The 14,818-nt window shown below is 36.1% G+C and overlaps 1 protein-coding gene across 4 annotated transcripts in view; it reads left to right on the forward strand.

Annotated features, from left to right (window-relative positions):
- COL11A1 (collagen type XI alpha 1 chain) overlaps nt 1-14,818 on the forward strand; it is a 226,127-nt gene that overhangs the window by 35,971 nt on the left and 175,338 nt on the right. For all 4 annotated transcript variants that reach the window (XM_024985040.2, XM_059881885.1, XM_059881882.1 and 1 more), the window contains 1 exon segment: nt 2,734-2,896. In XM_024985040.2, the coding sequence (XP_024840808.1) occupies nt 2,734-2,896 (163 nt within the window).

A 14,818-nucleotide genomic window follows, 5' to 3' on the forward strand; every position in this document is an offset into this window, starting at 1 on the left:
CTCAGATAGAGCTAGCAGTAAAGAACCCGCCTGCCAATGCTGGAGACAAAAGAGACGGGTTTGATCCCTGAATTGGAAAGATCCCCTGGAGGAGGGCTGGCAACCCACTCCAGTATTCTTATCTGGAGAATTCCATGGACAGAGGAGCCTGGTGGGCTATAGTTCACAGGGTTGCAAAGAGTTGGACACGACTGAAGTGACTTAGCAGGCATGCATGCACCAATATTATTAATATTGACAATCATAGGAAGTTTTATATAATACTCAATATGTGCTGTATACTGTTGTGAACACCTTATACAAGTTAACTTATTTAATTTTTCACAACTTTTTGAAGAAAATAATAATAAACCCATTTTACAGATAAGGGAAGTAAAGTACTGGGAGTTTAAGTAACTTGCATTTGCAAAGTGGCAAAGGTGAGGTTTGAACTCAGGTAGACTGTCCAGTAACAGCCACTCTCTTAAGAAAATCATGCTGAATTCTGTATTGTGAATATTGTTTAATATTGTTTTGCTCCCTATCATTTCGGGAGCAGCTAAAAGCAAATAAATGTTTGTTAAATGTACTTGATATTTTATTGCTGAATTTAGGCTACTAAAAAGATTTATCACAAATATAACATTTGATTATAGACATAAGAAAGAAATAGCTGTTCAGATGGGGAAAAAAAAATTCACACTCAGATTACCATTGTCAGAACCATGGAAAAACTGCCTCTCAAACCCAGGAAAAAACTGGGCTTTAACAAGTAATTTACATCATTATCCTTAATATGAAAAGTGATGATAATTCTATGAATGAAAATACATCAGAGTAAGAAGTGTAGGGTATACTGTTTTAGATTGTTTTAGATACAGCAGTCCTCTTCGGCATGGTCGCCTTGAGCTAAGACCTTGGAAGCCAGGGAGTGAGCATGTGGGGTTATGGAGGAAGAGCATTCCTGACAAAGTGAATTAGGTGAAAGGAACAAGAAAGAGGCAGAAGTGTGGCTGGAATACTGCGAATCAGAAAGCAGAAATGTGGACATGAGATAGAAGAGAGGCAGGGTTAGGCAAAGTAAGGACTTCGGCTTTTACTGGGAGTATCAGGTTAGCTTTTAGCTAGAGAGAAACTTGATATGACTCATATTTTAAAATGGCGACTCTGGTTGCATCAGAGTGGGAGCAGGGACCAGTTAGGAGTCTAGGAGAGAGACATGGTTACCTGGTCAAAATTGTGAGATTTGAATCCTGAATATCCTGCAAATATAGGATTGACAGATTTCCTGATGATATGAATGTATAATATGACAGAAAGAGGATAATTAAGAATGTTTCCAAAATTTAAGGTTAATTTAGTATTTTGAACATTGTATGTGACACCATGATTATGACATATTATTATCAGACCTTAAATTAATTCAACAAAATTCAAGTTTAGAGTCCTAATCAACTTGCAACAATTGAAAGAAATCATTTTTATTTTATGTTAATGAAAAGCACATGCCCACAGTAGTGGAGGGGGTTTAATTGAAGACACAGACTTCTTGGCGGAAACATGTGTAAATTTTACTCTCACAGTATTAAGTGCCTCCTAATATAAATCTTTGTGCAATTCAAACCAAGCAGATGCCTATGCTAGTTCAAATTGCTATGGAAAGACCAAAGATTAAGTGTATATGGAAATATACTTGGTCCTCATCAGTAGCCATGCCAAGTCACATGAAACAGATTTTTGAAAGGCTCCTGCAACTCTTTGGGTACTTTATTTTATGGATATAGTCCTAGAAACTTCTGGAATATTAATTTAGCACTTTTCATTTGGAAAAATAAAAGAGTGGTTTGCAAAATGCAAGTGATCTTCATTTAGTTGTTTATGTTAGCACAAGATACTGTTAATAAAACCCACCATTTTACAATTTTGATTAGGGTATTTGTATTTCCAAAGGACTGGCCACATCTCCATTCCTCCCCCCCGCCCCCCCCCCCCATTCCCCACCCCCACTGCAAAGCCTGTCATCACTGCTCTGAATTAGCTGGAGCAGTAGCTTCAGAGTGAATTGAGACTCTCAGTCCACACATGCATTGACTATGCTTTCTTTCAGTGTTCCTACTTCCTGCCAACTCTGGAAAGGAGAGATATTGTGTCTCAGTCTTGGATCCTGCCCACAGTAGTGAAATATAACTGTCTTGAAATTAAAGTGGAAAAAGAAAACGAAAGCACTTGAAATAAATGCGAGTAAAGACAGAGAAGCACATTGTGTCTTACAATTAAACGTTCAATTGCTCCAGATGGAGCATTCATTCAATTAGTAGACATACCCTTTTAGAGCCTATATCAGGGGATCTCTCAAGCAGAATTCTTTTAAGTGAAATTCCACATTGGAAGAAAGCACTTACGTACATAGAAACTATTACTTATCCCATATCCCACCCCTAATCTCTATCAAATAACCTCGTGAAGGCATGGTGAGATCGAGCTATTGTTTCAACACAAGGTGAAGCAGAGGATGGGCACTGCCTTATCAGCACAGACAGCTAATCCTGCTGTGCAATTTACATAGCTGTGTGACTTTTTGAGTACCTACCACTGCTCTGGATACTAAGTAGCCACTTGTTAACTGATTGATGAATAAATAAGCCTACATTTTGTATAATTTAAGATCACTTGTATAATTCAAAATACATTGTTCTTTCACAATAATGGTTTGACAACATCTTTGGAACTTACAGCATTATTTGGCTTTTTAAGGTGGCACCGGGTAGCAATCAGCGTGGAGAAGAAAACTGTGACAATGATTGTTGATTGTAAGAAGAAAACTACAAAACCGCTTGACAGAAGTGAGAAAGCAATCGTTGACACCAATGGAATTATGGTTTTTGGGACAAGGATTTTGGATGAAGAAGTTTTTGAGGTAAAATAAATCAAACTTTATTTTTTATGAATATTATTAATTCAGATGAGTGGAGTTAATAACAGCAACAATCCATATATGCTATAAAGCAAAGTTGTAAACTTTAAAGGGTGACCTAATTTATTCCCCTGTATGTATAGCAGTGATGTTTTCTATTGTTCAGTGAGAGAATGAGTAGACAGTGGTGACTATAAAACCTGGGAAACTGTAATAGAGATTGGTTGATTTAAATACTGGCATGCTATATTCTTGGGAAAGACAAATGGCTTTCCTCTTAGTACTTTGCATTGTTTTCTTTGGAGAAAAGAACATTTTCTTCACTTCCTTCTCTCAGAGATTAAGTTAATGAAATGTACAAGTCAGATATTTTTTGTGTGTGTGTATTTCCAAGGTAAAATAGAGATACTCCAAAAGATAAACTTTATTTTTAAAAATCACTATTTCAATGTGAAGGTAATGGTTAAAAGCTCCTTTCCAGGTATAATTGGCCAATTATGATAATTGCATTATTTATTTGACCCTTCCATCACTGTATCTGGTAACTCTTGCTTTAATTTTCATTTAGTCAATTATTAATGGAACGAACACATTTGACTCCATGAAGGGGTGCACTCCTGAGCTATTCAGTCATTACTCTGGTGACTGTTTTAATACCATTTTTAAATAACTTAGTTTTCAAAGTGTAACAAAGTAAAGCTGTATAATATATTATGGTTTAATAGACAAGTTTTACATGGAAATACATTTGCTGCATTCTGCTGATACGTATATAGAGATATGTGCGCACACACAGTATGTGTTTTCAAAAACCACAGTGGAAATTCAGAGGGCCAGTAGAATATTGCATTTATGTGCTTAGTTATAAAATCAATGGCATAATTTCAAATAGAACTATTATTTGTGACATATCAGATTATTTGGGATTCTATTTGTTTCTGAGTTTTTGCACTAGTATATACCCAGGTCTTTGATGCTAAACAAAATGTTTTAACACATTATATCACACTAAATTAATGACAAACTGATTCAGACAATATGTAATAATAAAGTCTCAGATATTTCAATATCATGCATTGATTGCACACAAATGATAAATGAATATTTATTTATTAAATGAATGAATATATAAATTAATTTAATTTTTAGGCTTACAGAATTCTATTTTAAAATTAAACTGTTTATGAACATCAGTTTCATAAGCTAAATCTATTTTTGTTATACACAGCACCTGATTTTCCTAGAACATATGAGTAATATGGAAGAAATATATCAGTTGAAGGTTTCATTTCATACATTAATCTATCGCTATACATATTCACAGAGCTTATGTAAGTTAAATATGGAAATTAAGAGTACATTGTTTTTTCCATAAATGATTAAAACATATAAGAGGAAATATATAATATTATTTATTAATTAGTTGTCAAAATTTACTGTTTCTGAAAGATAATATTTGATACATGTACACATTGATTGGGCTTCCCTGGTGACTCAGACTGTAAAAAATTCACCTGCAGTGCAGAAGACCCAGGATTCATACTTGGGACAGGAAAATCACCTGGAGAAGGGAATGGCCACCCATTCCAGTATTCTTGCCTGGAGATTCCACGGACAGAGGAGCCTGGCTGGTTCCACAGTCCATGGGGTCGCAAAGTCAGGCACTGCTGAGCAACTAAATCACTGAGCGACTAACACACACACACACACACACATATACATTGATTAGATTTCTTTTTCATACCATTTCATAGCATCGAGACTTCTATTTTTACCTGAACTTACTTCTAGGTGAATGTCATTAAATTTTTATTTTTTATTCCCCCTACCCTACACAGATATAAAACCAGATTATATTCCACTTTCTTTTCCATATACTACACTCATACTTACTGGGGTCCAGTTTAGAGTTTTTAAAGTGTAGTTACAGACTATCACAGTAAGCTTCTTCTTTTTTTTTTTTTCAAAATAAATAATTAAACCTAATGTTACATATTAAAAAATATGTAATAAGCACCTCTATGTTTCATAGGCTGATTATAGTATCAACAATTAAAATATGTAAAAATGATTCCTTAAAATATTTCCATGTGTCTTCAACCACTACTAACCAAAATATATCTAGCCGAGAGGTATCTAGTAAACTACCAAAGACAGAGGTGCTGGAAGCAAAATGTATCATTATTTTATCTGATTAAACATTAGCAATCTAATGCATAAACCATATTCTAAACTTTGAAGTAACTTCAGCTATTTATCTGAAAAAAAAAGTCAAATATGCAATATTTGAATTGCAATCTGCAGAGTTTTAAGAATTCAGCATTAAATAATAAAAGCAAAACTAAAAATATGTTTTAAAGTATGACAAAATTAGTTTATATGAAAATGCCAAAATGAATATGTAGACCCATAATTCAGATTATATACTTTTAGCATGGCAGAGTAAATATAAGAATTGATTTTGGAATGAGAAAAATCTGATTTTGAATCCTAATACATAGCTTAATCATGTTTCTCTGTGTAAATTACTTTTTGTAAGTTTTAATTTCTTAGTCTTCAGATGAGAACAGTAATATAATCTCTCTCGTATTTTTAAAAAATTGAATTTATGCATGTAAAGTGCTTGAAGTACTAGTACTAGACAGATTGTGACTCTGTATCTTTTTTTTGTTGCTAAGAATATTGTTTGTTTTTTTTTCTTAAATGTACTTATTTTGACTATTTTCGGCTGCACTGGGTCTTTATTGATGTTCCTGGCCTTTCTCTAGTTGTGGTGAGCCAGGGCTACTCTTCACTGGAGTGTGCAGGGTTCTCATTGTGGTGGCTTCTCTTGTTGCAAGGCCCGGTCTCTTGGGCTTTCTCATGGGTGTCAGTAATGACAGCCCATGGGCTCAGTTGTTGTGGCTCATGGGCTCTGGAGCATAACCTCAGTAGTGGTGCTGGGCTCTGTGGTCCATAACATGTGCAGTCCTCCCAGAATGGGATTGAACTCATTTCCTCTGCATTGGACCCTTAGGGAAGTCCCCATGTCCCTTTAAACTGCATATGTTTTCCAAGGTTCATACTTAAAAAGATAGTATGCCAGTAGACACAGTTTTGCTATAGAACAGCATGATAAGATGGAAACAATTTTCACATTTATCCATCTTTCCCAGTCTAGATACATTTTTTGTCAGTCTTTGAGACTTTTGTATAATTGAAGTGCAATAATATAAAAATATCAAAAGAGTCCTATTTAATCAGTTGTGACATATACATATATGTGTATACATATATGAGGATTCCCAGGTGGCTCAGTGGTAAAGAATCCACCTGCCAATGCAGATATCAGAGATGTGGGTTTAACACCTGGTTAGGAAGATCCCCTGGAGGAGGAAATGGCAACAACTGCAGCGTTCTTGCCTGGATAATCCCACGGACAGAGCAGTCTCTGGTGGGCTACAGTTCATAGGGTGGCAAAGAGTTGGATGTGACAGCACACACACACGCACACACTCATATATATATATATATACACACACACATATATACCTCTGAAATTATTGTCATCACACCCAGAGAAATTTTCCTCCTGTATTTTTATGATCCATCCTTTCTCCATCCTAAACCCCGGGTAATCTCTAATTTATGTTTTATCACTGCAACTTATATGTTACGGAACTTTTATAAATGGAATTGTACTGTATGCATTCTCTTTAGTTTGGCTACTTGTTATTCAGCATACCATTTTTAAGTCTTATCCATGTTTTCTTATGTATCTTTATTTTGCTTTTTTTTTAATGAGCAGTTTTCTAATGTGTGAATAAAACACAGTTTCTTAATCCATCTATTTTGCTAGAAAGCATTTGGATTGTTTCTATACTTTGGCTACTGCATACAAAGCTCTTGTGAATAATCATGCCCGTTTTGTGTGGGAATTTATTTTTATTTGTCTTAGTTAAGTACCTAGAAGTTGAATGCTTGGGTTATTTGGTAGGTGCATGTTTTGTTGTTGTTCAGTCACTAAGTTGTGTCCAACTCTTTGTGACCCCATGAACTGCAGCACAGCAGGCTTCCCTGTCCTTCACTATCTCCCATAGTTTGCTAAAACTCATGTCTTTGAGTAGGTGGTATTCCAACCATCTCATCCTTTGTTGCCCCTTTCTTCTGCCCTCAATCTTTCCCAATATCAGGGTCCTTTCTAGTGAATCAGCTCTTTGCATCAGGTGGCCAAAATATTGGAGTTTCAGCTTCAGTCCTTCCAGTGAATATACAGGGTTGATTTCCTTTAGAATTGACTGGTTTGATCTCCTTACTGTCCAAGGGACTCTTAAGAGTCTTCTCCAACACCACAATTCAAAAGTATCAACTCTTTAACGCTCAGTCTTCTTTATGGTCCAACGGTCACATCCATACATGATTACTAGAAAAACCATAGCTTTGACTACACGGACCCTTGTTGGCAAAGTGATATCTCTGTTTTTTTAATATGCTGTCTAGGTTTGTCATAGCCATTCTTCCAAGGAGCAAGCATTTTTTAATTTCATGGTTGCAGTCACCATCCACAGTGATTTTGAGCTCAAGAAAATAAAATCTGTCACTGTTTCTACTTTTTCCCCATCTATTTGCCATGAAGTGATGGGACTGGCTCCTGTGATCTGACTTTATTGATTGTTGAGTTTTAAGTCAACTTTTTTACTCTCTTCTTTCACCATCATCCAGAGGCTTTTAGTTCATCTTTGCTTTCTGCCGTAAGGTTTGTGTCATCTGCATATCTGAGGTTATTTATATTTCTCCCCGAATTCTTGATTCCAACTTGTAAGTCATCCAGCATGCATCATGCATCATGCATCATTTTGCATGATGTACTCTGCATATAAGTTAAATAAGCAGGGTGACAATATGCAGCCTTAACGTACTCCTTTCCCAATTTGGAACCAGTCCATTGTTCCCTGTCCAGTTCTAACTGTTGCTTGTTGGCCTGCATACAGGTTTCACAGGAGACAGGTAAGGTTATCTGGTATTCCCATATCTTTAAGAATATTCCACAGTTTGTTGTGATCCACACAGTTAAAGACTTTAGTGTAGTCAGTGAAGCAGAAGCAGATTTCTTTTTGGAATTCCCTTTCCCCTTGCTTTTTCTATGATCCAGCCAATGTTCACAATTTGATCTCTAATTCCTTTGTCTTTTCTAAAGCTAACTTGTACACATGTAAGTTCTTGGTTCATGTACTGTTGAAGCCAAGCTCAAAGGATTTTGAGCATTACCTTGCTAGCATATGAAATGAGCACAGTTGTATGATAGTTTGAACATTCTTTGGCATTGGCTTTCTTTGGGATTGTAATGAAAACTGACCTTTCCCAGTCTTGTGGCCATTGCTGAGCTTTCCAAATTTGCTGGCATATTGAATGCAGCACATTAACAGCATCATCTTTTAGGATTTGAAATAGCTCAGCTAGAATTCCATCACCACCACTAGTTTTGTTCAAAGTAATTCTTCCCAAGTCCCAGTTGACTTCACATTCCAGGATGTCTGGCTCTATGTGAGTGATCACACCCTCTTGGTTTTCCAGGTCATTAAGCATTTTTTTGTTTGCTTGTTTTGTATAGTTCTGTGTATTCCTGCCACCTCTTCTTAATATCTTCTGCTTCTGTTAGTTGCGTGTTGTTTCTGTCCTTTATTGTGCCTATCTTTGCATGAAATCAAAGATAGGTATCTCTAATTTTCTTGAAGAGATCTATAGTCTTTTCCATTTTTTCTACTCTTTTTCTTTATTTCTTTTCATTGTTCACTTAAAAAGGTGTACAATACATGTATAAATAATATCACATGAAGTAGTTTCATGCCCGAAAATTTCTCTGTGTTCCACCTATTTATCACTGCCTTTCCCCTAAACTCTGGCAACCACTAAGTTTTCACTAGTTTCTTAGTTTTGCTTTTTCCAGAGTGTCATATAGTTGGAATTACACAGTTTTTAGTTTTTCCAGGTTGACTTCTTTCACTTCAGATCAGATCAGATCAGATCAGTCACTCAGTCGTGTCCGACTCTTTGCGACCCCATGAATCGCAGCACACCAGGCCTCCCTGTCCATCACCAACTCCTGGAGTTCACTCAGACTCACGTCCATTGAGTCAGTGATGCCGTCCAGCCATCTCATCCTCTGTCGTCCCCTTCTCCTCTTGCCCCCAATCCCTCCCAGCACAGAGTCTTTTCCAATGAGTCAACTCTTCACATGAGGTGGCCAAAGTACTGGAGTTTCAGCTTTAGCATCATTCCTTCCAAAGAAATCCCAAGGCTGATCTCCTTTAGAATGGTATTATACATTTGCATTTCCTCCATGTCCATATGGCTTGATAGCTTACTTCATTTAAGTACTGAATAATATTCCATTGTTTGAATGTATCACAGTTTATTTATCCATTCATCTACTGAAAAACCTAATGATTGGTTCCTAGTTTTGATAACTGAGTAAATCTATATAGATAACCAGGTTCAGGTTTTCATGTTGATATGATAACATGATGATATCATATTTACCTAAGATGTTAATAAGTTTTCAGCCTCTTAGGGTAAATACCAAGGAATGTAAATGGATAATATGGTATGAGTATGCCTAGTTGTAAGAAACTAATAAACTGTCTTCCAAAAGGAATGTGCTATCTTGCATTATCATTGCAATGAATGAAAATTCTTCTTTCACAGTTTTGGCACTATTTGGCTGTTATCCATTTTAATAGGTGTGTAGTAGTATCTCATTTTAATATGTATTTCCCTGATGATATGTTGAGCATTTTTTCATATATACTTACTTGCCAGTTTTCTATCTTCTTTGGTGAGGTATCTGTTAAGGCCTTTTGCCCATTTTTTAATCAGGTTATTTTTGTTTTAAATGTTTTTTGAAGAATAATTCTTTATTAGATATGTCTTTTGCAGATACTTTCTCCTGGTTTGTCTTCTCATTTCCTTGACATTGTATTTTGTGGAGTGAAAGTTTTTAATTTTAATGAAGTCCAGCTTATCATTTTTTTTTTTTTTTCATGCATCATGCTTTTGATGTGGTAGCTAAAAAGCCATTGCTCTACCCAGTTGTCATCTAACCTTTCTTAATGTTCTCTTCTAGGAGTTTCATAGTTTTGCATTTAGAATATGATATATTTTGAGTTAATTATTATAAATGGTGTAAGGTTTGTGTTTAGATTCACTTTTTTGCATGTGGATTTCTTGTTCTAGTACAATTTGTTGAAAATACTATCTTTACTCCATTGTATTGCCTTTGTTTGCTCCTTTGTCAAAGATCACTTGACTGTACTTACGTGGATTTACTTCAGGGCTGTCTATACTGTTTCATTGATCTACTTGTCTTTTCTATCACAAAAATTACATTGTCTTGATTACTATAACTTTATAGTAAGTCTTAAAGTCTGGGTGTCAGTTCCCCAACTTTGTTTTACTCACTTAAAATTGAGTTGGCTATTCTGGGCCTTTTGCCTATTGTTATAAATTTTAAAATCAGTTTGATGATATTCACAAAGTAATTTCCTAGGATTTTTAACTGGGAAAGTTGAAGCTGTAGATCAAGTTTGGACAGCCTTACATCCTGGCAATAATGAGTCTTTCTATCTGTGAAAATGGAATATTTCTCAATTATTTAGTACTTTGATATATCATCAACATTTTGTAGCTTTTCTCATTTAGGTCTTGTTCATATTTTGTTATTGTTTTCAGTTTCACTGGTTTTGACTCTCATTTTTATTATTTCTTTCTTTTACTTGCTTTGTAATTAAATTGCTCTTCCCCTTCTAGTTTTCCAAGGTGGAATCTTAGATGATTTTATATTTTTCTCCTTTTCTTGTATTTGTATTCAATGTTAAAATTTTCTCTATGAGAACTGCTTTTGCTGCATACTACATATTTTAATGAGTTGTGTTTTATTTAGTTCAAAAATATTTTATAATTTTCTTCGAGATAGCACCATTGACTCATTGTATTTGGAAATGTGTAGTTTACTTTCCATTTAAAAAAAGACTTTACAGAAATCTTTCTGTTATTGATGTCTAGTTTAGTTTAACTCTGTTCTAAGGGCTGATATTGTATAATTCTATAATTCTGCTCTTCTAAGTTGTTTAGGTGTGTTTTATGCCCCAGAAGGTGGTCTGTTTTTGTGAATATTCTGTGCAAGAAGAATGTATAATCTGCTGTTTGATAAAATAGTATATAGAAGTCAATTTAATCTTCTTGATTGATAATGCTGTTGTGTTCAAATATGTCCTTACTAATTTTGTGCAGCTAGATCTCTCAGTTTCTGGTAGAAGGGTATTAAACTTTCCAACTATGTTATTATAATGGATTACTCCATTTCTTCTTGCAGTTATATCACCTTTTGTCTTATGCAGCTTGATGTTCTGTGTTAGGCACACACACATCAAGAGCTATTGTTTCTTCTTGGACCATTAACTCCTTTATCAGTATAGAGCATCTTTCTCTATCTCTGATAACTTTCTTTATTCTGAAGTCTTCTGTGCCTGAAATTAACATAGTTACTCTTGCTTTCTTTTGATTAGTGATAGTATAGTCTATCTTTTCCATTCCTATACTTTTAATCTATATGTGTCTATACTGAAAGTAGGTTTCTAGTAAACAATATATAATTGGGCCTTGTTTTTTGATCCACTCTGTATAGCATTTGAGGTTAATTCAGATTTCAGAACTCTATAGAAGATCCAAAACAATACTTGTTCAGAATATTGTTCATCTTCCAATATGAGCAATTCCTTGTTAATGCATCACAAGATTATCTTGTGATGCCAACAGTTTACAATAATGTATCACACACTTTGTTTTGTCCCTTTTGTAAGTTTTATCTCTGATTTCTTGTTTGTTTTTTTTTTTTTTCTTTAAGGCTTATCATTACTTTGTGGCATTTTATTAACTTCTCAAAAAAAAAAAAAAGCCATCTTTTATTGCATTCTTGTTGTCACTATTACTGTGCTATTTTGTAATTATCTAAAATGCATTTCTTTCTCATTAGACTGTAAATTTATTGACAGCAGAATTTATATCCACTTAATTTAGATACTGAATCAGTGGCATCAAACACAAACTCTGCACAGTGCTTATATCTAATGAAGACTAGCAAATATATGAATGTACGTTATGCCTGCTAGCAGTTAAGGCTTTGTTAGAACCACCTGTCTGGAAGGACAAAAAAAAAAAAAAAACCGTGGGAAGTCAAGAGATACCTGGAGTAACAGGCAAATTTGGCCTTGGAGTACAAAATGAAGCAGGGCAAAAGTTAACAGAGTTTTGCCAGAGAACATATTGGTCATAGCAAACACCTTCTTCCAACAACACAAGAGACAACTCTACATAGGGACATCACCAGATGGTCAAAACTGAAATCAGATTGATTATATTCTTTGCAGTTGAAGATGGAAAAACTCTATACAGTCAGCAAAAACAAGATGGGAGCTAATTGTGGCTAAGATCATGAACTCCTTATTACCAAGTTCAGCCTTGAAGAAAGTAGGGAAAACCACTAGACTATTCAGGTATGATCTAAATCAAATCTCTTATGATTATACAGTGGAAGTGACAAATAGATTCAAGGGGTTAGATCTGATACACAAAGTACCTGAAGAACTATGGATGGAGGTTCATGACGTTGTACAGGAGGCAGTGATTAAGACCATCCCCAAGGAAAAGAAAGGCAAAAAGGCAAAATGGTTGTCTGAGGAAGCCTTTCAAATAGTGAGAAAAGAAGAGAAGCTAAAGGCAAAAGGGAAAAGGAAAGATATACCTATCTGAATGCAGAGTTCCAAAGAATAGCAAGGAGAGGTAAAGAAGCTTCCCTCAATGATCAGTGCAAAGAAATAGAAGAAAACAATAGAATGGGAAAAACTAAAGATTTCTTCAAGAAAATGAGAGATACCAAGGGAATATTTCATGCAAAGATGGGCCCAATAAAGGACAGAAATAGTATGGACCTAACAGAAGCAGAAGACATAAATAAAAGGTGGCAAGAACACACAGAAGAACTATATAAAAAAGATCTTCATGACCCAGATAACCATGAGGCTGTGATCACTCACCTAGAGGCAGACGTCCTGGAGTGCGAAGTCAAGTGGGCCTTAGGAAGCATGACTACAATCAAAGCTAGTGGAGTTGATAGAATTCCAGCTGAGCTATTTCAAGTCCTAAAAGACGATACTGTTAAAGTGCTGTACTCAATACACAAGCAAATTTGGAAAACTCATCATTGGCCAGAGGACTGGAAAAGGTCAGTTTACATTCCAATCCCAAAGAAAGGCAATGCCAAAGAATGTTCAAATTATGGCACAGTTGCACTCATCTCACATGCTAGCAAAGTAATGCTCAAAATTCTCCAAACCTGGCTTCAACAGTATGTGAACCAAGAACTTCCAGATGTTCAAGCTGGTTTTAGGAAAGGTAGAGGAATCAGAGATCAAATTGCCAACATCCATTGGATCATCAAAAAAGTGAGAGAAATCCAGAAAATCATCTACTTCTCCTTTACTGTGTACCCCAAAGCCTTTGACTGTGTGGATCACAATAAACTGTGGAAAATTCTGAAAGAGATGGGAATACCAGACCACCTGACCTGCCTCTTGAGAAACCTGTATGCAGGTCAGGAAGCAACAGTTAGAACTGTACATGGAACAACAGACTGGTTCCAAGTAGGAAAAGGAGTACGTCAAGGCTGTATATTGTCACCCTGCTTATTTAACTTATATGCAGAGTACATCATGAGAAACGCTGGGCTGGAAGAAGCAGAGTACATCATGTAAACGCTGGGCTGGAAGAAGCAGAAGCTAGAATCAAGATTGCCGGGAGAAATATTAATAACCTCAGATATGCAGAAGACAACACCCTTATGGCAGAAAGTGAAGAAGAACTAAAGAGCCTCCTGATGAAAGTGAAAGAGGAGAGTGAAAAAGTTGGCTTAAAGCTCAGCATTCAGAAAACTAAGATCATGGCAACTGGCCCTATCACTTCATGACAAATAGAAGGGAAAACAGTGGAAACAGTGACAAACTTTGTTTTCTTGGGCTCCAAAATCACTGTGGATTGTGACTGCAGCCATGAAACTAAAAGATACTTGTTCCTTGGAAGAAAAGCTATGACTAACCTAGATAGCATATTAAAAAGCAGAGCCATTACTTTACCAAGAAATGTCCATCTTGTCAAGGCTATGGTTTTTCCAGTAGTCATGTATGAATGTGAGAGTTGGAATGTGAAGAAAGCTGAGAGCTGAAGAATTGATGCTTTGGAACTGTGGTATTGGAGAAGACTCTTGAGAGTCCGTTGGGTTGCAAGGAGATCCAACCAGTCCATCCTAAAGGAAATCAGTGCTGAATATTCATTGGAAGGATTGATGCTGAAGCTGAAGTTCCAATACTTTAGCCACCTAATGCAAAGACCTGACTCATTTGAAAAGACCCTGATGCTGGGAAGATTGAAGGCAGGAGGAGAAGGGAATGGCAGAGGATGAGATGGTTGGATGGCATCACCGACTCGATGCATATTAAGTTTGAGCAAGCTTTGGAAGTTGTTTATGGACAGGGGAGCCTGGCATGTTGTAGTCCATGGGATCACAAAGAGTCGGACATGACTGAGTGACTGAACTGAACTGACTGACTGGGTGGAGAAGGAGCTAAGAGAGGTACAGGATAGTACATGTCCTTTGAAAGTTAGTTGTACATTAAGTAGTTGACTATTCTCTGTTGAAATAGAATACATATTATATAACATCACTGTGCTTAAATTACCTATGCTGCTAAGTCACTTCAGTCGTGTCCGACTCTGTGTGACCCCACAGACGGCAGCCCATCAGGCTCCCCCATCCCTGGGATTCTCCAGGCAAGAACACTGGAGTGGGTTGCCATTTCCTTCTCCACTGCATGAAAGTGAAAATTGAAAGTGAAG

The sequence above is a fragment of the Bos taurus genome, chromosome 3, assembly GCF_002263795.3.
Source record: "Bos taurus isolate L1 Dominette 01449 registration number 42190680 breed Hereford chromosome 3, ARS-UCD2.0, whole genome shotgun sequence".
Taxonomy (NCBI): domain Eukaryota; kingdom Metazoa; phylum Chordata; class Mammalia; order Artiodactyla; family Bovidae; genus Bos; species Bos taurus.